Source organism: Pteronotus mesoamericanus, unplaced genomic scaffold (genome assembly GCF_021234165.1).
Source record: "Pteronotus mesoamericanus isolate MK-2021 breed Mesoamerican mustached bat unplaced genomic scaffold, CSHL_Meso_final scaffold_12, whole genome shotgun sequence".
NCBI lineage: Eukaryota > Metazoa > Chordata > Mammalia > Chiroptera > Mormoopidae > Pteronotus > Pteronotus mesoamericanus.
In genome coordinates, this window is record NW_026555303.1 from 711,804 (window position 1) to 737,323 (window position 25,520).

At 37.8% G+C, this 25,520-nt stretch overlaps 1 protein-coding gene across 2 annotated transcripts in view; it reads left to right on the plus strand.

The window, feature by feature from the left end:
* PCDH19 (protocadherin 19) overlaps nucleotides 1-10,898 on the plus strand; it is a 214,903-nt gene extending 204,005 nt beyond the window's left edge. For both annotated transcript variants that reach the window (XM_054587906.1, XM_054587905.1), the window contains exon 5: nucleotides 10,193-10,898. In XM_054587906.1, coding sequence (XP_054443881.1) covers nucleotides 10,193-10,791 — 599 coding nt within the window. In that variant the 3' untranslated portion in view covers nucleotides 10,792-10,898. The remainder of the gene's footprint in view (nucleotides 1-10,192) is intronic.
* The last annotated feature ends 14,622 nt before the right edge of the window (nucleotides 10,899-25,520 follow it).

Consider the following 25,520-nt stretch of genomic DNA (forward strand, 5'->3'; position numbering starts at 1 on the left):
TTGGCATATAATTGTTCATAATAGTTTCTGAGGATCATTTGTATTTCTGTGGTATCAGTTGTTATTTCTCCTCTTTCATTTCTGATATTATTAATTTGGGTCCTCTCCCTTTTATTCTTGATGAGTCTGCTTAAAGGTTTGTCCACTTTATGAATCTTTTCAAAGAACCAGCTTCTGGATTGGTTGATCCTCTGAATTGTTCTTTTTGTCTCTATGTCATTCAGTTCTGCTCTAATCTTGACTATTTCCTTCCTTCTACTTGCTCTGGGATTTATTTGTTGTTGTTTCTCCAGTTCTTCAAGTTGTAGTGTTAGGTCTTTTATTTGAAATGTTTCTATCTTTTTAAGGTAAGCCTGTATTGCTATGAACTTCCCTCTCAGGACCGCCTTTGCTGTGTCCCATAGGTTTTGGACAGTTGTCTGTTCATTTTCATTTGTTTCCAGAAATTTTTTGATTTCTTCTCTTATCTCATTATTGACCCATTCATTGTTTAAAAGTGTACTGTTCAGTTTCCATGAGTTTCCAAGTTTTTGAAGTTTCTCTTTGAGTTTGATTTCGAGTTTCAAGGCCTTGTGGTCTGAGAAAAAGTTTGGTATTATTTCAATTTTCCTGAATTTACTGAGGCTTGCTTTGTGTCCTATCATGTGGTCTATCTTTGAAAAACTGCCATGAGCATTTGAAAAGAATGTGTATTTTTCTTCTTTGGGATGTAAGATTCTATATATGTCAGTTAAGTCTCTTTGATTCAGTGTTTCATTCAGCTCCACGATATGTTTATTAATGTTTTGTTTGGAAGATCTGTCCATTTTGGACAGTGGGGTGTTGAAATCCCCTACTATCAGTGTGTTGCTATCTATATCTTTTTTGAAGTCATCCAACAATTTCCTTATAAACTTGGGGGCTCCTATATTGGGAGCATATAAGTTTACAATGTTGATGTCTTCTTGATAGATTCTTCCTTTAAGTATGATAAAGTGCCCCTCTGGGTCTCTCTTTATGGCCTTTGCTTTGAAATCGACTTTGTCTGATACAAGTATGGCAACGCCAGCCTTTTTCTCATGTCCATTTGCTTGGAATATTATTTTCCATCCCTTTACTTTCAATCTGTGTAGGTCTTTTGCTCTGAGGTGGGTCTCTTGTAGGCAGCATATGTGTGGGTCATGTTTTCTTATCCACTCAGCTACCCTGTGTCTTTTGATTGGGGCATTTAGTCCATTCACATTGAGAGATATTACTGATAGAAACTTACTCATCTTTTCTCTTTGTACTTGTGTTCCTCTCCGTCTCATTCTTTTCCTTCATCTGCTTAAACCAGTCCCCTTAGCATATCTTGGAGTGCTGGTTTGGTAGAGATGTATTCTTTTAGCTTTCTTTTGTCTGGGAAACTCCGTATTTCTCCTTCTATTTTAATGGAGAGCCTAGCTGGGTAGAGCAGCCTTGGCTGTAGGCCCTTGCTTTTCATGGCTTGGAATATTTGTTGCCATTCCCTTCTGGCTTGGAGTGTTTCTGTTGAGAAGTCAGCTCCTAGGCGTATCGGGGCCCCCTTGTATGTTACTTTCTCCTTCTCCCTTGCTGCCTTGAGGATTCTCTCTTTGTCTTTGACATTTGCCATTTTAATGATGATGTAACACCTCTTATTTCTTAGTCTCAATTTTCCAGGCAGCCTTCTGCTTCATTTCTTTGCTCCCCATGCATCAGAACACATGATTTATACTCATACACATCTTGAAATCTTTATGGGTTGAATTGAATTGAGCCCAAGTACAAAAATGAAAACTGCAGGAACTATTGTGATTGCCCAAATTGCAATTTAGGTTGTATGACTACATGCCACACTATACTCTATCATCAATATTAAATTCTCAAACACTTATACTTCAGTATATTTTAACTTTGTCTCTTTGACAAGATCAACATTGAAGATAGTACAATTATTTTGTATTCTGAGAGGGGCATCTTTTAAGTCTATTTACATGTTTCACTGGGAGTAATTGAGTTTCAGGTGCATAGGCTGTGAATAAGGGAAGAGACCAATGTGTCATTTGGCATCACAGAGGCCAAATATTGGGTGGTACTTGCTAACTGATGCTGATCAAATGGTTGAGGAAAAGGTTGGGGTTCATCAGCCTTTTCTTCTATTCTCTCAACCTAAAGATAAACTTTACAAATTTCTTGCTGTTTAACTACTGTAAAAATACCAACCTATACTAATCAGAGCTGGCTTTTCTCTCCACCTATCTTCTCTCTTTTGGCAACATTCCATTACGGTCTCAGGATTTTGTTCCCACATGCTTTCACCAACCTTGCCCTTTCTGAGATGTCTTTACCTTCAGACATTTCTAGTCTTTCTTACTCCATCATAACCGTCCTATCTTGGGACCCCCTCACACAGAGTTTTGCTATATGATTAAAGAAAAGTGATCATCTTAGTTTAGCAGTGGATCCCCTTATTTTAACAAGGCCTTTTACTGCCTGTACCTAGATAAATCAAAAGTGTGGGAATTTCTGTCCATGTTATAAGGGCTTATTTTTTGGATACCTCATCTTTGGCATCTGTCAAATAATACTTACCACATAAGTGTTTCAAATGCCAATTCAAGTTCTAAGAAGTGATAGGTCACTTCTGTTTATTGATGTCTGCATTATTGCTGTAGGAAGGGCTGCTAATGAGCAGGAGGCCAGGGAGCAAGAGAAAAAAAAAGAAAACATTAGGGAGGAAAAAATAGTGGAAAGTTCTGAAAAAAAGGGAAAAGGAGACAAGGAGCTGTTTGTAGTGTATTTTGTACTGTAAGTCTTTTCACAGTAGAGTGGCTAAAGGGTAGGTTGGTGTCATTGGTTCATGAGTCTCTAGAATTGTCTGTCTTCATTCATGTCTCCTTAGATATTTTACAGATGGAGCTCCATATTTTCTTTCTAAAACATTGAAAAAAACAAGTAAGTATAAACTCCTCCCAGAATTATAGAGTGGGAGGGCTCTGGGAAGTTGTCATTTTGCAACTTCTAAGCCCTTGTTGTTTTTGCTAAATGTTCAAATGCTATGAAGAAACCCAGTTCTTAAGATGCCAATCAGATCAAAACCAAGATGGAATGTCTAATGCCTAGATATTGTTTCCTTCTCCCCTCCTTTCTTCTCTTTCTTCCTCCTGCTCTCTCTCAGTCTTCCTTCCCTCCCTCCCTTTTCCACTGAGCCCATTGCTACTCTGCTTGCCTTGTTAAATTAAAGTTATGAAATGAATGTTCTTTTTACTGACTCTTAGCAAGCCTTAAAATGTTTTTTTTGATAACATTTTCTAGGATAATTCTTTCCTTTGGTAATTCTCTGGCATATTTGACTGAAACATCAGTTTCTTCTATGTATATTTTAATTAGTTTTGCCAGAAAAAGTCAGCATCTGCAGTGGGTCTAAAAGGCTCATCATAAGTATCATTTCCTTTGGCTTATGTTTTGTAAGAATTAAAAACAATTTTATTTGATGCTAAGAAACAATGCTTGATATTTGAACAACAGATTTATTTCATAAAATAGACACTTCTTCTTATTGTATTGTTATATCACAGTACAGTCCTCATTAATTATTTTTAGAATGGAAAACTTCAGGGTACATGGTAAATGTAGTTTCAATTGAATATCAAACCATAATAGATCTCATTAAGATATGCATATATAGTGTGTGTGGGAAACCACTCAAAGGCTAAGATGACACTGGCTTTAACATTTCTGAAGTGCTACATTTATTTTCGTGGTATGTTGACCAAAATTGTTTCTTCTGATGCTATCACTCTTTCTTGAACTTTTTTCATTCAATTAAATTAAATTGTTGTTTAGTACCAGCTCTGTGCTGAACCTTTTGCTAGGTTCTGTGGTTATGGGAAGGAATGAAACAGATATAATATTTGCTCAGTTAGAGTTTACAAGCTAGCATTGAATATCGATATTAAACAAGTAATTATAAACATTATGTGTGCTATGAGATGCAGTGGTATGGGACCTGCCTTAGTCTAAGAGACAGCGGAAGGATTCCCCAAAGAAGATAAATCTGAGACTTCAGGGTTAATGTATCAGTTATGAATAGTGTTCACCTGCTGGTAATAAAGATGCCCCCTCCCCCACTAAAGAAAATAAATCAGTGGCCTAAGCAAGAAAGAAGCTTATATTTCCTCTAATATAACAGATGTTTAGGGCTAGTGAGGTGGTGCTACAATATTTTCAACATCCCAGTTTCCTTACATCCTGTATTCTGCTATCCATAGGTACCCATGGCTTCTGTCCTCAGAGTTGCCTCATGGTAGTAAGATGGATGCTATAGCTCCAGCCATTATGTCTTCATTCTAGACAGGCCAAAACAAGAAGGAATAAGGACAAAAGTGTCTCAAACTAAGTCAGCTCCCCTATCTTTAAGGAGGTTCTGTTTGTCATCCTGCCTCCATAACATTGGCAATCTTAGTTACTTGGACACCTCAATCTACAAGGGAGGCTAGGAAGTGTAATTTTTTTTTTAGCTGGTATGCTGCAAATCTTAACAGAAGTTGAGTCTTTCTAAATATTAAAGATATATATTGATATTTAGTGTGCAGTTTATATCTGATTTGGATTAGTAGGAGTTAGGTAGGTCAACAGGGGACACCTCTTGAGGTTATGTTCTCTTGATTAGGTGCACATGACCAATTTTAGCAGTAGTCAGTCTCTTCATAATCATTGCCACATCCTTTCCATTATATCTTACAAAAATTGGTCCTGCTTTGGTCATATATTATTTTATGTATGCGGTGATTAAGCTAAGTGGATGTATATTAATACAGTCCAGGAAGCTTTTCTGATTCACATACAGCTTGCTTGTAAGTTATGTACAGTAACTGCCACCACTTAGATGTAACTAATTATTTGAACTCTGAGGAACTGGAACTCACTTTAACTTTACCTTTTTGCCACATTGATTGTAGATCACTTCTGAAGAGATAACACATTTCTCATGTAATTGTTACATTGAAATATTTTAGTGTTTGAGTTTTGTCTCTGATCATTGGGGATCTTTGAGTTAATTCATCGAAGCTCTGAATCACAGGAAAGAACTAATAGCATTTTTTAACACACACTCATTGTGGGTGGACATGTATACAAATGAACAGAGCCTCTCAGCTCTTCTGTTCCACCAGAACTTTGAAAGTTTTAGCAAAGCCATGGTGTTTTCACTATGAGATGATGGTGTTTTCATTATTTTCTTTTCTTCCTTTTTTTCTTTTTTTTAAAACTTTGGCTGAGACTATGGGTAGGCTCCTTCTAGTGTGGAAATACATTGCTTGCCCAGATATGAAAATAAAGCAGTTTCACATCCTGAGGAGGATAATAATTGCTGCAAAAAAATAGAGCAGTTTCACATCCTGAGGAGGATAATAATTGCTGCAAAAAAAAAGTTTTGCTGTTATCTGCACAAAATAACATATTCTGTTCTTTTTCTATTTGAATTACTTTATTTTATCCATCATGACTCATTGCTGCCTGTTATGCCTCCCATGCTCTCACAAGACTGAATCTTTTACTTAAGATTTATTTTCTTTTTGCCAGAGGTTTTGGGATTTTCTCACCAAGGTTCCTAATTACAAAATGTAACCAAAAATACTTATTACAACCTCAGTTGAAGAAGCTTTATTTTTTTCTCTGTATTAAAAAAAAAAATTCTATCTAAAGTCTGACCTGTTTCGAGTTAAGGAGTTCTATGGCCTTGAAAACTTGTGTCCCTTTTCCAAATGTATTAATTCTATTTATTTATTATTTTATTTTATTTTGAAAGTCCTGGGGACAAGATCAGAGGCAAGGAAGACCAATTTGCAAATTCATCATTTACCACTAATCATATGAAAATATGAATTTTTCTGTATATAGTAATGTATCTGAATTTCCAAAAATATGTGGATTTTTGAGTCTTATACTTTGCTTTGCCTAGGCTCATGTCAGTACTTTTAGAGAAAGATATAGAAAGGTATAGAATCACAAAAAGGCTCATAGGAGTAAGGCTCTTAGCAGGAAATTAGTGAATTGTTAGCTTACTTGTGTTTTAAGTGGAGCCAACATCCTTACAGTTAATTTGTGATAATAGAAAATGGTCCCTCTCTAGTCTCACATCCTATCCCCAGTCACTGTACTATATGATGGCAGACACATAGTCTCTACCAGTCCTATTCAATTCCAGAAGTAGTCTCTTTGCTTTTTTATATCTGGTCTGTCTACATTGTTTTTCTTAAAGGGCTTTGTATTGTGACTTTCTCACTTTTAATACAAACTTAATTTTCTTACTAAACTGAAGTTTTGATTTTTAAAAAGTAATTTATCTTCAGTGCATTTATGAATATAGGCTACCTTGGGCTTGGAAGACATTCTTCGATATTTGCTATGTTTTCTTTCATATTTTATATGGCTATAAACACTAAAGCTAGGTTAGATTTTATTTTTTAATTTTTTAATGTTTTTAAAAAAGATTTTATTTATTTATTTTCAGGGAGAGGGGAAGGGAGGGAGAAAGATAGGGAGAGAAATATCGACATGAGAAATCAATCGGTTGCCTCTCCCACACCCCCAACCAGGGACCGGGCCTGCAACCCAGGCATGTACCCTGAGAGAGAATCCAACCAGTGACCTTTTGGTTCATAGGCCATCACTAAATTCACTGAGCCACACCAGCCAGGGTGGTTAAATTTTGTTTTAACTTTATTGACACAAATATCACTGAATGTTGTTTCATACCAAAAATGATAAGCAGCAATTCACTGCTCTTGGTAAAGATTTAAGGAAATAAAAGTATTAGATCTAAGCCAGGGTTGAGACATTGTGAGTGAAAGACTCCCTTAGATTCAAATCTTCACTTGCATGAGGTAAAAGCAATACACATAATAAGTTGACATAATTGATCCAAGGAAATTGCATATTATTCTAACTCCTATAATGCTAATATAGGTTTAGTGAGATTGGTGGATAATCTTAGACTGATTGCATCCTGGGAGTGCTGAGAGAGTTTACTTTTCTCTCTTCTGAAAGAGTAATTTATTCATTCACAGAAGGCAGTGCATAAGCTGCAAGTACGGTCTTTGCAGAGAAGCTATTGACAATACTGAGTTCCCTGCTCCAGTCTTCCTAGATTCATAAGATCTTTGAGGTGTCTGCCACTGGGATGTCTGCTCTCACTCTGTGTGCTGGGGCTCCAGATTTCCTCTTATTGTTTACTTGAGGCAGCCTACCATAGGGAAAAAGCACTGTAATGGGATATTGGGTAACACAGGGATGGCATTTTCCTACAGAATTGTGTTGGGAAAAAACCCTGAATCTCCAAATTTGAAGACAGTCATTTGATACTAAAACCTTAAAACAAATGAGAGTTTTATGTTGAGCCCATTGAGAAGATTCTATTAGACTGTAATTTGCCACTGTTCTGCTTTAGAAGTGTAAGCAAGTGACCTGAATATCAGTCTGAAGGTCAGCTGGGATTTCTTTTTCATAGCTGCTCACATGTCTATGGTTCCAGGGCTCAAAGGCTAAATAAAACCTCTATGCCTTTGTGTCCTAAGTTAGGGACAAAAAGGACAGGGATCCCACAGCCTTCTGGACATTTTTTTTTTGATGACTTCCAGGCCACACATGCTGAGATTTTTAGAAAGAGAAGTTAAATATTGAACTCTTTCCTCACTTTTACCCCCTTATTTTCCACCCCCAAATAAACATTCACACTAATTCTTTAGAGCTATTACTTAGAAATGTATGAGATGGGCCTTAGAGAAGATAGAGAGAAAAAAACAAAACATATTTTTGAGAAACTCTGAGAATGTGAATTCCATTCTACTTGGGGGGGATCCTGGGGCATCCTGGTGAAAGCACAAAGTTTGGATGAAACTGATTGTAGGTGGACAAGCCATAGACTCTTCCACTAATAATGTTTAGGTCTATGCAAAAGTAAGTGTTTCTTACTTTTTTAAGTTGTCCCAACATGTTACCTTACTTTTATACTTTTTGCCTCCCAGGAACATATGCATTTTGGATGATGATAGGCTATCAGGTAGATAGCAACACTGAAAGTTTATAGGGAATAGGCAGAGAAACCCTTCATTTTGCAGAAGGCACCATGCAACCCTGATGTGGAACTGTGCTGAAGTTTGCAGGAGCATTATCTTATCTATGTGGAAGGTACTTAGCTTGTTGGTGATAATGCTCATTTGTTATTTGCTTCCAGCTGCAAAGTTCTGAATATTTCATTCTCCAGCACTGAAATGGGGATTAAAATGACCGTCTTAAGTATAAATTGGCAAATTGTGTCCAGGTACCAGGAGGAAATCTTACATTTGGTTGGCTTTTCATTAGTTTAAACTAGGCCAAGGGCCATTCCTAGAGTTGTGTTGAAATCTGAACTCAGCCTGGACTAGGCCTTGACTTTTAGCTGCTTCCAATGTCTCTTCTCCTAATGACAAAGTATATACCCAATTCAACTATTACTTCTGCCTGCTCCCATATGCCCCTTTACTAAAATAACACTTGATGAATGAGGCAGACCAGTGCCTCTTTGATATGTCATTTAGTTATCGAAAACAATCAAGAAACAACAACAACAACAAAAATACGAGTGTGTAAGGAAGGTGTGTTATATTTAGACTGATATCAGGCAAGACCCTAAATTGTAGACTTCTTTCTCCTGCAAAAGGACAGTCACAGCATAGATTTCCAACTTTTGGAGGGTCATGTACTTTTTGTCTGTGCAATCTCTTCTTGTCTTCCTACATCCTCTGATCCTGCCCCAAATGTTTTTTTTATAAATGTTAAGCCACTTGTATCTTGATGCATTGTGCAATATGATGAAAATTTTAATTAGGTCAACCTTATGCAAGAATATAACATAAATATAAATGGGTCTGGAAAATTGGCCTTGAGAATAATAGCTCTACCAATGGATGGACAGAACTTAATTCTGGATGCATGTTTTGGTGAAGCCCATGTAGAAAGCCTCTTTGAGAGTCAAATTAAAGCCCTAACCCTGATGTGAAGCCTGATGTGAAAAGAGAGACACATGTCTCACCAATAATTATGAACTCTGTTTGCTGAAATCATCTATCATAAGGCTAAAATAATCCAGGGAAGATTTCATTAAGAATTATGACCTTAATAAACTGCAGATAATGAAGATAAAGGGAGATGATTACTTGGGTATAATTAAATAATGCTCAACCTATGAGTGATGTGTGCGTAGGACCCATGAAACTTATGGGCCAGATGAAAGGAAAAGGGCTCAGTATGTTTCATTCTGATGGAAAATTAAGATATGCAAATGGTTAGTGAGGAGATTGGCTGGTGAGACTGGTGGTCAAAAATAAATGATGTGATTGGGCTTTCAAAGATAGCATGATACTAACCTAAAATTAAGCACTGTATATCACTAACAGGTAGGATGGAAATGTGGTTGGCAGTATTATTGCTCAAAAATATGGCCAAGGCTTCTCAGGTATATTGGGGGTTGGATTTCCTGTTCTGCTTCCACTTCCTCTTCTGCTGGAACCACTCTCAAATACAGTTGATTTTTATTAGGAGTTGTTGATAAAAATGGGGACTTTCAGTACCTTGCCCTCAGGATAATTTTTTTTAAATATAGTACTCTTTCATTGTAGTGTGTTTTCTAAAAATTTTTATTGAATTTATTGGTTAACAAAATTATATAGGTTTCAACTATACAATACTGTAATACATGATCTATACATGGTATTGTTTGTTTACCACCCAAAGTCAAGTTTCCTTCCATCACCATTTACCCACCCTTTACCATCTTCTACCTCCTCTCACCCCTTTCCCCTCTGGTAATTACCATATTGTTATCTGTGTCTATGAGTTGTTCGGGTTTTTTGCTTAATCCCCTCACCTTTTTCACCCAGCTTCCCAACCCCCTTCCCTTCTGACAGCTGTTTTCCCTTACGTTTTTAGTTTTGTCAGCACTGGGAACAGCAACAAAAATAATAAAAAGGGGAGTATATGGGGGGAGGTCTACAGCCTTTTAAAAATCCAATTCTTCACACTTGTCTCAAAAGGCAATAAAGGACTATCTATCTATAAGTGCCTGTGGGTGCCTAAGAAGGACCCGTGGGTGCCTAAGAAATCAGAATGCTGGGGAGTATCTATGATCCCTGGGAAAAACTGATGAAATTGACATTTTATTTTCTCTAAACAGATCAGAATGAAGGATTTCACTGCAGGGAAGAATGCCGGATTCTTGGCCACTCTGATAGGTGCTGGATGCCCCGGAACCCCCTGCCCACACACTCCAAGTCGCCTGAGAATGTGGGGAACATCATCGCTCTGTCCATTGAAGCTACTGCTGCTGATGTTGAGGCTTATGACGACTGTGGCCCCACAAAGCGGACCTTTGCAACCTTTGGAAAAGATGTCAGCGACTACCCAGCTGAGGAGAGGCCCACCCTGAAAGGCAAGAGGACTGTTGATGTGACCATCTGCAGCCCCAAAGTCAATAGTGCTGTCCGAGAAGCAGGCAATGGCTGTGAAGCTATTAGCCCTGTCACCTCCCCTCTGCACTTCCAGAGCCCTCTTCCCATCAAGCCTTCCATGTCTTACAGCATTGCCCTTGCGCCACCTGCCTGTGACCTGGAACAGTATGGCACCAATATCAACAATGGCCCTTCTCGTCCTTCTGAAGCTGAGCCTCGTGGAGCTGACAGCGAGAAAGTCATGCATGAAGTAAACCCCATTCTGAAGGAGGGTCACAGCAAAGAGTCTCCTGGCATGAAGCGTGTGAAGGATATCATTCTCTAAACCAGTCTTGGGGAAGGAGAGAAATCACGCTGGCTAATGAAGAAGCAGGAGCTGATCATTTTAATTGCTCACCAGTTGTTGGTTCTTGAGTGGCTGTATTTCAGAGCTTCCCCTAAATGTATTGTTTATAAATTACTATCATTGTATGACAGTTCCTCTCGTTTCAACAGGGGTGTTCAGTTGGAGCAAATTAGCTTTGGCTTGAGTTGTTCATGGGGCCTTGTTTTTCATGTTGGGGAAACAGAGACAAAATCAGTTGTGAAAAGTATTATGTATTAAGTGTTTGAATTTATATATTTTTCTATGTCAAAATTATAATATAAATTACCATTGTTTGTGGAGGATTACATTTAAAAATTTTAAAAAAAGGCTCTGGACACTTTTAATAAGCTCACCACTGTTTTATAGCATAGACAAATTAATAGTCATTTATTGTATACTATTCATTGATTCATTGATGTGAAATCAAGCCCCTAAAAGGTTGTTTCTGAAGCTTGAGTACTTTCCAATGCTGCTACTTTGCTGTGGACACCCCTGCTTTAAGAACCCTTTTGCTAGCTATGCTATTATTGTATTTGATATTGCAAATTGCTATGTGTGTGGTGATGGCAAAAGGCATTTATAGGTTGGTGTTTTTTTTCTTTAAAAATAAATTAAAAAATAGACAAAAACAAAGTGCAAACAACTGAGATGGCAAGTGAATGAGCAATACCACACATATAGATGAGTACTTTGTGGATGCTCTTGGAAGATACCCATGGAGTGACTACTTACACCTTGCAGAGCATTTTGCCTGCCTTTCAGTCTTCTGCCTAGATCTGTGATAGATTGTTGCAGAAAGTCATTTTTGGATATCCATTCTGCTATTTCATTTGCAATTGTCAGAAATAGTGTGCTGAAAGTTTGAGGAGATCAATTTTTCTAATTTTCAGGTCGTGGACAGAAAAGTTGCCCTTGCAGTTATCATTTTCTAGGCTTAAAAATCCCCTTTCTCATATCATTTAAAATTCAAAAAGATTGAATCTATTTTGAGATATAAGTTATTATCTCTTTAGACACACACTTCCCGATTCAGTGTTTCCCAATGACAATTAGAATTATACTAAAAAGCATGTCATGGGTTAGAATTGAGAACCCCATTTTGTTCTGGATCATAGGATTATAATTTGGGATAGTGTAAGCAGTACAAAGTTTACTTTTAGGAAAAGACAGGTAACAGAATCTCTAACTCAATTATTGTGCCTTCTATATGGAGACACTTGGACACTTGAACTCATCTTTTTTGTGATTAATCCTTTTATAAAAATTAAAAATGTGAATAGGAAACTATTAAAGTAGAAATTATTTAGATTTAGCTAACTCTTTCCTATAAGCTAGGAATACACCTTTTTATTAACAAGTTTGTTATGCACATTTTTTAACATTCCTCCAACTCCCCAATTTATTAACTATCTATTAATATTAACTAGCCAGCATAGTATTCTTGCAGCCTGAGTTCATTATTTTAAAATAAAAGAAGGATCATCTTTTCTCTGCTTTGGTCTTAAAAGAGTTGTTATTAAAGAAACAAATTTTGTGGTTCTATTCTCATTTATTTCATTTTTTTCAAACTCCAGAGTACCCAGAAAAAAAAAAAAACACTTAGAGGTTAGAGCACTAGCATGCAAAAGAGAATTTATTTTCTTGTTTAGGTAGGTAAGTCAGTTTTTAAATGTTTTAGTTATTTTTGCCTGAGTTCCTGGCTTTTGACATTACTATGAATATTTTCTTTTATGGGGAGAGGGTTTTGAGGGAGGGATGGGTAAGGTAGTGGGAATGAGATTAGGTATGGGAGAATATTTCACAAAAGAATCTGTAATGAAGCTACAAATTCACCCTTAATTTTTATTCAGTGCTGAATACTACCTCATGGAAAATACTGGTGTAGCTGCAGATTTCCCTCTGAATCTGAAACAATTGAAGATCAATTACCATGGCATCTTTACTTTGGCTCATTTTATTCCTCTCATACACTCTTTTTTCCCCTTTGATACATTCCATTTTAGTAGTTAGCAGATTTTGAATTAGCTATATATTTCTGTTTGCAAATGACTATTTGATTCACACATCAAATTCTTTTTCACTTTAAGAAATGATGACTGCCTATAGAATTTAGACTGTTCTTCACTTGATTCATCCTGATATTATGTTCTTAGCTACCACCTCAAGGTCACTTTCAAGTCAAACTTGACTGTTTTTATACAGCTGTATTTCTTACTATGCTGAGTGGGAATAAAGGAGCTGAAAATATGTGGCAAGTGGGAACATTAAATGTTGCGTGGCTGTTGAGCCAGATAGACCACTGGTTATTATGCCTATTAACAGCCAAGTTTAAAATTGTTAGAGTAGCAGTGGCATTGATTTCAGTTTTCTCTTGTAATTTTTATCCATCATTTTTTTCCCCAGAATTCAGTATCCAGCTATAGACTAATCCTTTTTCCCTATTAAAATACTTTTTTCTCAGTGGACCATGAGACTTTTTGACTTCCATACCCTTTATTGAGCATGTTCAGAGAATTTACCTTATTAAGAAAATATCTCTTGCCCCTACAATAGTCTGATGTATACATACCCCCAGAAGCACTGGTGCATCTTAAGATGGTTCTGTAATCTGGTTTTATAGGCACACTGCCTTCAAATAGGAGTTTTGTGCAAGAAGCCTAAATTTACCTTTGGCTCATATTTTTCACCACTTCTTTCCAACATATATGATGAAAAGCCCCAAAGGCCAGAGGGTCAAATATTCTTCCTTTTTTTCTCTCTAAGTGTTACACAATGAAATAGGAGGGATCAATTTTAGTTCTTAAATCCTAGGGAGTTCTGTCTCATTTATTCAGATGTCCCTTTTGGAGAGGAATTTGCGTGGAGGCAGACTTGCTTTACTAACAACTGCTTTGGGCATGTCCCTGGGCAGGTAACCTTCATGCGATATAAAGGGTTTAGTTTGCAATGATTGCTTGCTTTTCCTTAACTATGGCAATATACTATATAAAAGGTATAGGAAGAGGGGAGCCATGCTATGTGGAATCTTTTTCCTTTCTTTTATACTGATAAATCTTGGAACCCGTTCAGAGTGAAACTTACTATCCCTTTGATCTTCTTATACCCAAGAGTAAACTGTGGCCCCTTATTGCCCAAATAGGTAATTGGCCAAGGGATGCTCCAGTTCCCGAAGGACAGTGGTTCTCAAAGTGTAGTCCCTGGACCAGCAGCAACAGCATCACTTGGGAACTTGTTAGAAACGATCATTCTCAGTTCTCACCCAGACCAACTGAGCAAAGACCCTGTGGGTAGGGCCTAACAATGCATATGGATCAGATGTCCACTGAAGGTTGAAGCCTTGTTAAAGCACAGGTTGATGGCTCCACACTTAGAGTTTTTGATTCAGTAAATCTGGAATAGGTTGGAGTCTTTGCCTATTTAAAAATTGCCAGGTGATGCTGATGTAGCTAGTCTAGGGACCACACCATAAATATCACTGTTCCAGGGTAAACCTGCCTAATAGAGCTAATCACATATAAGGTGCTTATTTAAACTAATTAATTGGCATGGTAACCCACTGATCACTAATCAGAAATGCTAAAGGAATACTACTTAGAACACTGAAAACTGGAACCACCCATAGTATCATTCCAGTAGTGTTACTTCAGCATACATTTGATTGTATGAAGAGAATTTGGTTGAACTTTTCATATAGCTCTGTCATATCATTAATAAGCAAAGCAAAAGTGGTCCATTTGAAGCAACAAGGACAAAGGGCAGTTTTGCGAGAGGCAGGTATAGGGGATAGTTTGGGCATCCAGGATGAGGAAATGATCATTATTGTACATAAAAGTATTTCTGACTGGAATTCCAATTCCTTTATGGAGATTATTTTGATGTCAAATGTTACCCAAAGCATCTTGACAAGTCTGGTCCACTTGGCTCTTTACCCAGGGTGATAAGACCCTAACTGACTTTAAAAAACTGGCATAAATGAGCTCAAGAAATCCATTGTATACAGTCTTAGTGTTTGCCTTCTGGTAAAATTACATTTAAGGGTGTCATTTCATGAGTCAAATTGTATCTGCTGACACTGAAGTGTATTGAAATGTTCTTTTGTTTAAGTATGTAACAAAGTAATATTCAAAGGGGATGTGTGGGGGTGGGACTGGGTGGCTTTGTATTGATAATTAAATATTCCAGAGCAAAACACATAGTCCTAATGAAGTTGTTACAGCTTTCTTTGTTTTCTTGTGAGGCTGGAATTGGCCTGTGGGTCACTTGTTGTGCAAACATGAATTGATTTCAAATAGAACTCATATTGCTTTTGTAAAACAAAGAAAATCAACCACCTTGTGGTTGAAACACATTGTGAGGTGCTCTTGGTAAAGAACAACCCACGAAAATCTGATCTTGATTGGAAAGCACTGTAGGTCATTAGGGGCAACTGATTATGTTGATTGTTGCTCCAGCTGTGTTAGCAATTAAAACTAACCTTGCTACTAACTGAAAGTTGCTGTTAACTTTAGCAAACAAATCAGCTAACACCATTGCAGCACTGGTTAAGTAGATTTTCACTTGCACCGGCTGGCATTCAGCTGAGGAAGGCTAGGATACAGACTTGAATGACCAAGAGCCAGACTAGCTTAAGCTAGAAATTCAGCAGCAAATACCTCCATATGCTATTTGAATGCTAACGTATTAGTTGCAAAAGGCTTACGCCTTCGCTCCTCTAGTGTGGGGAATGAGCCTGATGACACTATTACTGTTTACCTGTCAAACCAGGGTGGGAATTTGGAGGGATGCAAGTAGAGTATGTCTCATTAAGCAGTTTCTGTTGCTGATTATATGAAGATGAAATTGTTGTATATGCTGAACTGTATGTTATGTACATTTTTGCAGTGACTGACCATTGTAAAAAAGAAAAAAAAAACAAAATAGAATCACCACTGTCTATTTTATGAAGATGATAAAACAGCTTTATTAAATTATTACAATTATGTTTTCAATGGTGTTATTTGCCATATTGTTTCCTTTTATCTGGTGGTTCTCTGTTTCCCCCTTAAATGTGTTTTCTCTGCTTCAAAAATTTAATGCAATTTAGTATTAAAAGCTATATGGAGAAAGTATTAAGTGTTTGGTGAAATGTGTTTTGGAGAGTGTTGGCTGGCTTTGAGGTGGGGTGATTATTAGGCCTAGGAGTTAACCCACCCTTGATGGGGTCACTGGTGTTAAGCCCCAAGCATTCCTGTTGCCTTTTCCATTTCACATAATCTCCAACTCTCTAACTATGAGAGGACTCTCCTTTAGCCAGGCTTCGGTCATTTCCTGAGCACCTCCTTTCCTTTCCACCCCAGTCAATACCTTTATCTACAAAGGAAGACCCATTCATATCCAGACGAATAAAGAATTTCCTGGGTGGTACTTTAAACAAGAGCGTTAAAACCATTCTCTTTTTTTGTAAAGATATTTATTTATTTGTTTGTGTGTTTGTTTATTTATTTATTTATATTTGGTATTTCTTATGTGACTTTTATTGTTGTTCAAGTACAGTTGTCTCCATTTTCCCTTCACCACTTTCCCCTTCCCCACCTACCCCCACCTCCCACCTCCCACCCTATCATGCCCCCTGTTGGCTTTGTCCATGGGTCCTTTATCCATGTTCCTTGATGACTCTTCCTCTTCTTTCCATCATTATCCCCCTCCTCCCTTCCCTCTGGTTACTGTCAGTTTGTTCTTTATTTCAATACCTCTGGGTATATTTTGCTTGCTTCTTTGCTTTGTTGGATAGGTTCCAATTATAGGGGAGATCATATGGTATTTGTCTTTCACTGCCTGGCTTATTTTGCTTGGCATAATACCCTCCAGTTCCATCTATCCTACTGCAAAGGGTAGGAACTCCTTCATTCTTGCTGCTACACAGTATTCCATTGTGTAACTGTACCACGTTTTCTTGATCCACTTTATTTATTTATTCATTCATTTATTTATTTATTTGTTGTTCAAATACATTTGTCTCCATTGTCCTGCCACCATGTTCCCTTTCCCCACCCACCTCCACCTCCCACCTTCAATTCTTCCCCACTTTGGCTTTGATCATGGGTCCTTTATACATGTTCCTTGGTTTGACCCTTCCCCCTCTTTTCCCCTTTACCCCCCACCCTCCTTCCCTCTCGTTAATGTCAGTTTGCTTTTTTTCTTTCAATGTTGCTGGTTATATTTTTCTTGCTTATTTGTTTTGTCAGTTAGGTTCCACTTATAGGTGAGAGCATATGGTATTTGTGTTTCACCCCCTAGCTTATGTCACTTAGCATAATGCTCTCCAGTTCCAGCCATGCCATCGCAAAGAGTAGTAGCTCTTTCTTTCTGCTGCGTAGTATTCCATTGTGTAAACGTCCCACAGTTTTTTGATCCACTCATTTATTGATGGGCACTTAGGTTGGTTCCAGTGCACTGCTATGAACATTGGAGTGCATAGGTTTTTTTAAATTGGTATTTCAGGATTCTTAGGGTATAATCCCAGCAGTAGAATTGCTGGGTCAAAAGGCACTTCTATTTTTAGCTTTTTGAGGAAATTCCAAACTGTTTTCCACAGTGGCTGCACCAGTCTGCATTCCCACCAACAGTGCACTAGGGTTCCATTTTCTACTCTCACTCACCAACACTTGTTACTTTTTGATATGTTTATGATGGCTATTCTGACTGTTGTGAGGTGGTATCTCATGGTGGTTTTAATTTTCATTACTCTGATGGCTAGTGATGATGAGCATCCTTTCATATGTCTCTGGGCCCTCTGAATGTCCTTCTTGGAGATGTGTCCATTCAGTTCCTTTGCCCATTTTTTAATTGGATTGTTTGTCTTCCTGGTGTTGAGTCATGTGAGTTCTTTATATATTTTCCATATCAAACCCTTCTCTGAGTTACCATTGGCAAATATATTTTCCCATACAGTTGGTTCCCTTTTCATTTTGCTGAACTTTTCTTTAGCCATGAAGAAGCTTCTTATTTTGATGAAGTCCTATTTGTTTATTCTTTCCTTTCTGTCCCTTGTTCTAGGGGACATGTCAGTGAAAATATTGCTATGTGTAATATTGGACAGTTTCCTGCCTATGTTCTCCTCTAGAACTTTTATGGTGTCATGACTTATATTTAAGACTTTTATCCACCTTGAGTTTATTTTTGTGTATGGTGTCAGTTGGTGGTCGAATTTCAATTTTTTTGCATGTAGCTCTCTAGTTCTCCCAACACCATTTGTTGATGAGGCTTTTTTATTCCAATTTGCTTCTGCCCCCTTTGTCAAATATTAATTGACCATAGAGACATGGGTTTATTTCTGGGCTTTATATTCTGTTCCACTGATCTATGAGTACCTGACTTTTTGAAGAATGGATTGACATTGGGGAAAATAAGGAAGGCTCTTGCTATAATCTAGGCACAAGTATGAGGACCACAATTAGGGCGGTGGCAGTGGAACTATAAAGAAAATTTAGATCTTTTTATATGATTATAAGTAAAGTGGTAAGAATGAGATAAAATAGCTGGTATGTGGGAGAATTTATAATAGTCTGATTAGAGGAAAATGATCACATAATACTGTTTCCTACCATATCCTTCAACCTACAGTCCCACTAACACACACACACATACCCCTATTGTAGTTCCTGATTGTTCATTCAACTAATATTAATTGAGCACTTACTATATGATAGACAGTATGCTAGATGCTGGGGATATAGTGATAAACAAAATAAAAAAATCTTTTTCCTCATGGACTTTACATTCTGTGGGGAAGATAGACAATAAATAAGATAAATGAGTATACTATACATTATGTCAGATTGTGGTAAATGCTAAGGAGAGGAAAACAATCAGCAAGGGAAAGGGGGTAGGAAATATCTAGGGGTTACTGAACCTTTGGTTAAGGCAGCCAGGGAAGGCCTCACTGAGAAGGTAATTTTTTTAGGAAATACCTAAAGAAACTGAAATAACAGCCACATGGGTATCTGGCCCAGAGGTAGCAGGCCTCAGGTTTTGAGCATTGCAATAATATGACTCAGCATTTAACAGTATCTCTCTGACTGATGGACCATACAGAGTCAAAGGTAGAGGAAAGGCGACAAATTAGGGGTCTCTTGCAATAATTCCGGCTAGACAAGATGGGAGCTTGAACCAGGGCAATGACCATGGAGAAGATTAGAGGTAATCCAATCTTGGTACATTGTTCACTGTCTTTGCAGAAAAAAAAAATGGGAACAGCACTATCAATAGAAAAATAAAGCCTGGAGTGTAGCAAGAACAATTGAAAAATTCTAGGGAGGCATGGAGGTCCTCATGAGTGACACAGAATAGGGAGGAAAGAAAATTATGAGAGATGAAAATAGGGCCATGTGGAAGAGAAAATGCAGGTAATTAGATCGTGCTTGAAATCAGTTTTCAGTATCAGATATTTCTGATTATATAGGCTGGATGATTATCATGCCTTTCACAGTGTCAATTTCCTTGTAAGGTAATGTGATTTGCAGCATTTTGGAATAATGAACTTGTTTATTTATATATGTATAGATTAGGGAGATACTTGTTCTTCTCCAAGCTAAATGAGACAAAAGGAAATTTTAATTGACCCTGGTAAAAGCAATTAATGGGTCAGAACAGCCCCATCTATTTTGGGGGAATACCACTCCCTGCATAGGTAGACTGTAGGCAAAATCCCCCCTCTTGTCTGTTCTCTAGTCATCAAGGGTACAATGCCACTTCTGGCATTCAGGAACCTATAGACAATTTAGAATTTGTTCCTGTTGGTAGGAAGGATGGCAACAGAGTAAGTCATATCTGGAAATTGTGTGGGCCTTGAGGGTTTTTATTTTTTATTTTTGTTCAATTACAGGTGTCCCCATTTCCCCCCATTATTCTCCCCTACCTTACCCACTCTCACCTTCCACATTCAATCCTCCTGCCCCCGTTGTCTTTGTTCATGGGTCCTTTATACATGTTCTTTGACTTGACCCTTCCCCTAGGTTTTTCAATTTATTATGAAAAATTAGAAAGATACATAGTAGTTGAGAATAGTGTTATGAATGATATTCACATCATATAGTTTTAATAATTGTGAATACACTTGAGTTTAGTATTTCATAGAGAATAAAGTGGAATGGGAACACTGGGTTAGACTTTGTCTTTTGGAGTCCTGACATTTTGATATCCCTGCTATCAGAAGACTTAGAGTATTGTCTGGCCTAGAAATAAGAAACATCTCCAAGTTTTATAGACTGAAGAACTTGAAAACATGAAGAGATAGGGGGAATGGTAACTTTTAAAACTGGAAAAAAATTTACCAAGGACAAGTAGAAAACTATGAGCTTCTGGTGGAGAACAGCCCTCCAGAAGTTATGAGGTTGGCATATTATGGTTAACTTCTTTCTCTCAGAAGTTTTCAGCTCAGTTTATTCATTCTACTTGTGGCTTTTCCTCTTTCTTTTTGATGAAACACCAATTCCCTGTTACATGAGGTCTGTCCAGAATGTATCCAGCCATGTACTATAAAAAATAGAGACATTTATTGAAGAAGGTATAAGTAACATTGTACATAGGAAAATGATGCCCCAGTCCCCTTCTAAGTAGGTACCTTGAGACCTTACACAGCTCTCCCAATCATCATCAGTTGCCCCATTATATTTCCCTTAATCTCAGTGATAGTCTGAAATCTCTTCCTTTTCAAAGATTACTTTAGTTTTGTGAAAAGCCAGAAGTTGCAGAGTGCCAAATCTGGGTTATAATGGGGCTGAGTCATCTGCGTGATTTGATGTTTACTCAAGAAAAACTCTGCACAGGATGTAATGAATGAGTGGGCGTGTCGTCTTGATGAAGCTGCCGATCACCAATTGTCCATAGTTGTGGTCTTCTGAATCATCCAAATAGTTTCCATGGAGGAATGATCAAACTTAGTGCGAAACTTGATGCAGACTCATTGCTCTACTCATTCATTTTGAATCTGATGATCACACAGTACACATGCTCACTGAACAGCATCTACCACCCCACTAACTAGTACAGTGAAGTCATCATTGTTCACATATGCACAGTCCAGACCACTCACTCTCCTTGGCTGCCTGGTTACATTTATGTCATGCAAACCATTCTCATTATATTAACAATGGCTGGACTATTTCTGGACAGACCTCATATTTCAGTATTGAAATCCATGGGGAAAAGTTATCTACTTTGCCAATAGTTGTTTTTCACTTGCTTTTTTTTTTTTTTTTTGCCATGCATTGATTTTATTAAGGTTCAAGCTCTATGTTTCTTGAAAGATGAAAAGTCTTTGAGTTTACTGTAGTGTTTCCTCACAGAATAAATGTCAAGTTTAATTTTGTACCATCTTCACTACTTTTACACCTGAACATTGATTACATTAGAGACAAAAAGGTATGTGTGTGTGTGAGTGCGTGTGTGAGCACGCATAAGAAGTTCTGGAATGGGCTGAGTGAGAAGGGAGTACTTATAAATGTCTCCACTCTTTTGGTTAGTGATTTTTGCCAATAAGGAATCAAACTGATAAACACTGGTATCACTTTGCTTAAAAACAGCTAGTTTGACACAAATAACTCTATGGTGTGGTTATATCTGGGGAGACTCATGCTCATTTGCCATAGACTGGTGTGTAGGACTGGGAAGGCCTCCAGAAACTGCACCTGGGTGGACCTTGAGTTAAGCATATAGTAATTTTTCATTTATTTTCAGATGGCAGGTCAAATATTTGACTGGGACAAATACCTCCTGAGGTCTCCAAAGACAGCTGAATATATTTGAAATCCCTCCGACACTTCATCAGGGAGCTGCGCCTGGCTTTGATAAACCAAGGAGTAATGTCATCAAAACAGCAGCTTCTACAAAAATGGCATCCTCAGTCAGAAAGCAGTGAGCACAAGCAGACCTTCATCCCAGAAGAGCATAAGACAGAAAACTGGACATTTGGTAACCTCAAGGAAATTAATATATTATCCTGCATTGCCAATTAGTGGTGGTGGCACTTATCAGTGATATCTTCCCTGGATATCCTAACTAAAGTTTCAGTAACACCATGGATATTTACTATCCTCCTTTCCTGCCCAATTATTCTCGACACTTCAGCATTTGTCATAATCTGACACAATATACAGATGCTGCCTAGCAATGAGAAACAAGTAAGAAAGCTTCGCAGGGACTATGATTTTTCATTTTCTCATCTGACAGCTCAAGCCCAGTCAAAAGCTCGTGAAACCCAAGGACGTTTCAGAAAAATAGGTTCAATATGCAGATTAGCCCTATTTGACCTCCAGCAACATAGCAGGCTTTATGGGGAGGAACTTTACACATGGGGCCTTAGAGACTGTACATCATAGAATGAAAGCTTGAAATATTATTAGCCAACATTTATTGAATATTTAGTATGTGCCAGGTACCGTGTGCATGTGTGTGTGTGTGTGAATTTATATATATATATATATATATATATATATATATATATATATATATATATATCATGTTAGTCCACCTAACATGATAGCAAGATAGTTACTACATGGTGCAGCAAAAGTAGGTTTACAGTTATGAGTATGCAAAAGATTTTATCCTTGTATTATTTCCTAATTATTGTATTATTTTCCATACAAACAATTAGAAACCTAATTTTGCCCCACCCTGTATTGTCATTATTCCCATTTTGCAGATGAGAAAGCTGAGGCTTGGAGGACCTTTACTTTATTTAGGTTCAAAAGCTAGCAAGTTTCAGAAATGAAGTGCAAATACAAGTCTCCTTATCTGGAAACCCATGATTTTAACTAGTATGTTATATTTTATTTCTATGCTAAAATGGACTTTAATGATCATTCAACTCCTTAATTGCACAGATGATGGAAACGAACCAACGAGAAGGGATATGACTAGACTGTATGATCCACAGTTCCATGAAGGCAGGGGTCATAACTATTTTGCTTACCATTGTATGCCACACTACTAGTTGCAGGATCTTGTCTATAGTAGGTGCTTAATAAAATATATAAAATGAATGTTGAATAAATTAGCAAAATAGGAGGCTTTTATTTTGGATCGATGGGATATTTTACATGTCTCACATTCCATTATATTTGACCCTCAGAAATTTTTCTTAATTACTAAAGGTATTTGCAGAGTGCATACATGATACAGGTGAGGGAGGCAATGTGCATAAAAGGTAAAACTTCAATAACATCACAGCTTCCCATAAGAGAAGGCTGACCATGACTAAAGGGAAAACATTCATTCATTTAAATTTACTTTACAAATATTTCTTGAAGACCTAACCGGTGCTAAACACTGTACTAGGGATCAAATGGTACAGACATGAATAATAACTAATCTTCATATATCTGTACAGGATCTGTTCTAAGTGTTTTATGTACACCATTACGCATATTTGAATTCAACATCTATTGCATGCCAGGTATATTCTGCACACCAGAGTTACGTGGTTAAACAAAACAGACCAAGAGCATATACTCTTGGATTTTGTATTCTAATCCTCATGACACATTTATGAGGTTGATTCCATCAGTAGGCCCATTTTATAGATGAGAAAACTAAGATAGAGACACAAAAACCTATTCAAAATTCCACTGCGAGGAACTAGCAGAGCCATGCTTACACCTAGGTGCTATAGTTCCCAAGACGGCGTCTGTTTTTTTTTTGGGGGGGGGTCTTCATTTTCTTTATTTGTTAAATGTATTGTATTGATTATGCTATAAGAGTTGTCTCAATTTTACCCCTTTGCCACACTCTACCTGGTACTCCCATTCTCTCCAGCAATCCCCTCCCTTAGTTCACGTCCATGGGTCCATATAAGTCCCTTGGCTACTCTATTTATTATACTGTTCTTAACATCCCCCTGTCTATTTCATACCTCCAAATTTGTCCTTCTTAATCCCTGTACCTTTTTCCTATTCTCCTCCCACTCCCAGCTGATAACCCTCCAAATGACCTCCATATCTATGATTCTGTTTCTGTTCTGCTTGTTTGCTTAGTTTGTTTTTTGGATTCAGTTGTTGGTAGTTATGAATTTGTTGCATTTTAATGTTAATAGTTTTGATCTTCTTTTTCTTATGTAATTCCCTTTAACATTTCATGTAATAATGGTTTGGTAGAGAATCAAGATAGTGGAGGAGTGAGTGGAAGTCATACTGACCTCCTCCCAGTACCAACCAGGCATTACAATTAAATTGCACAGAAATCACCTGGAACAAACAACTGAACAATAGTAAGAGAGGAGCCTTATAACCTTGGGCAGACAGAAGAATGAGCTTTAGCACAACCTAACTGGTAAAGAGTGCGGTAGAGACGCGAGAAGGTGCGTGGGGTGCCCAAGGGCGGCAGCACCAGAAGGATATTGAAAAGGCCAGTTGGATCCCCTTGAGAAGAGCAGGGTCTAAACCATAAGTAGGGATCTCCACTGTATAGTACCAGAGCCCAAAAGTATGAAGATAACAGCCAACTGCGAAAAGCGGCAGAGTTGCTCTCTCCAAGAGACAGGCGGCTGGAAACACAAAAAGCCGTTTAAAGGGCCAACAAATAAATTTTTTATTTGCAGCCACTTACCCTGGTCTCTGGCAAAGGTGGAGGTTGAGTGGGCAAGAGGTGCCAGAGGAGACACCAGAGAGGGAGGCTTTGAGAAGAAAATGGACAGAGTAGTTGGTGGGATACCAGTGATGACTCCTCCTCTATATGGTAGCAGCCATCTGGTTCAGGCAGACCACTCCCCTGAGTGGTAGCAGTTTGAGAGTACCCAATAATCCCATCCCCAGGAGAAACTCAAAATGACCTGTGGTGTTCCTAAGCCAGCCTGCTGAGTGCAGAATGACTAGATTAATAGCTGAAGGAGACAGTCACAAACAGTAGATTCCTGGAAGTCTCAAACAGACTGCCTAAGGTCAGACAGGGGCAATATCTGATATCATTAGAGGCAAATCCAGAAAGAAAAAAAAATAGCGATCTCCTACCACAGAAATTGACACCACACAATCAGGAAATCAAGAGATATCAATTTAAGAAGCAGAAGCAAAAAAGGAGAGTCTCACAAATAATGGGAAGACAAAGACACACCCCCCAGTCAAAGGGAAAGTAGGAATCCCCACAAAGAGAAGTAAATGAAATAGAGGCAAGTACACTATCAGATATTGAGTTCAAACCAATGTTTCTATGGAAGCTCAATGAACTCAGTGAGCTCACAGAGAATTACAAACATCTACAGGGAAACTACAAGGAACTTACTGAAAACTATATCAGCATGAGAAAGGACATAGAAACTATCAATAAGAGACAAAAGGAAATGAAGAATACAGTTTCTGAATTGAAAAACACAGTAGAAGGAATCAAAAGCAGGGTAGATGAAGCTGAGGACCAAATCAGTGAGCTGGAGGACAAGGTAGAAAAAAGCTCCCAGAAACAGCAAGAAAATGAAAGAAGACTCAAGAAGAATGAAGAGGCTTTTAGGGAAATGCACGATAACCTGAAACATAATAATATCCGTATATTAGGGATACCAGAAGGAGTAGAAGAGGAGCAAAGTATAGAGAACTGGTTTGAAAAAGTAATGATGGAAACCTTCCCTAACTGGAGGAGAGAAGGAGTCACACAAGTCCAGGAAGCACAGAAGGTCCCATTCAGGAGGAACCCAATGAGGCCCACTCCAAGAAACATCA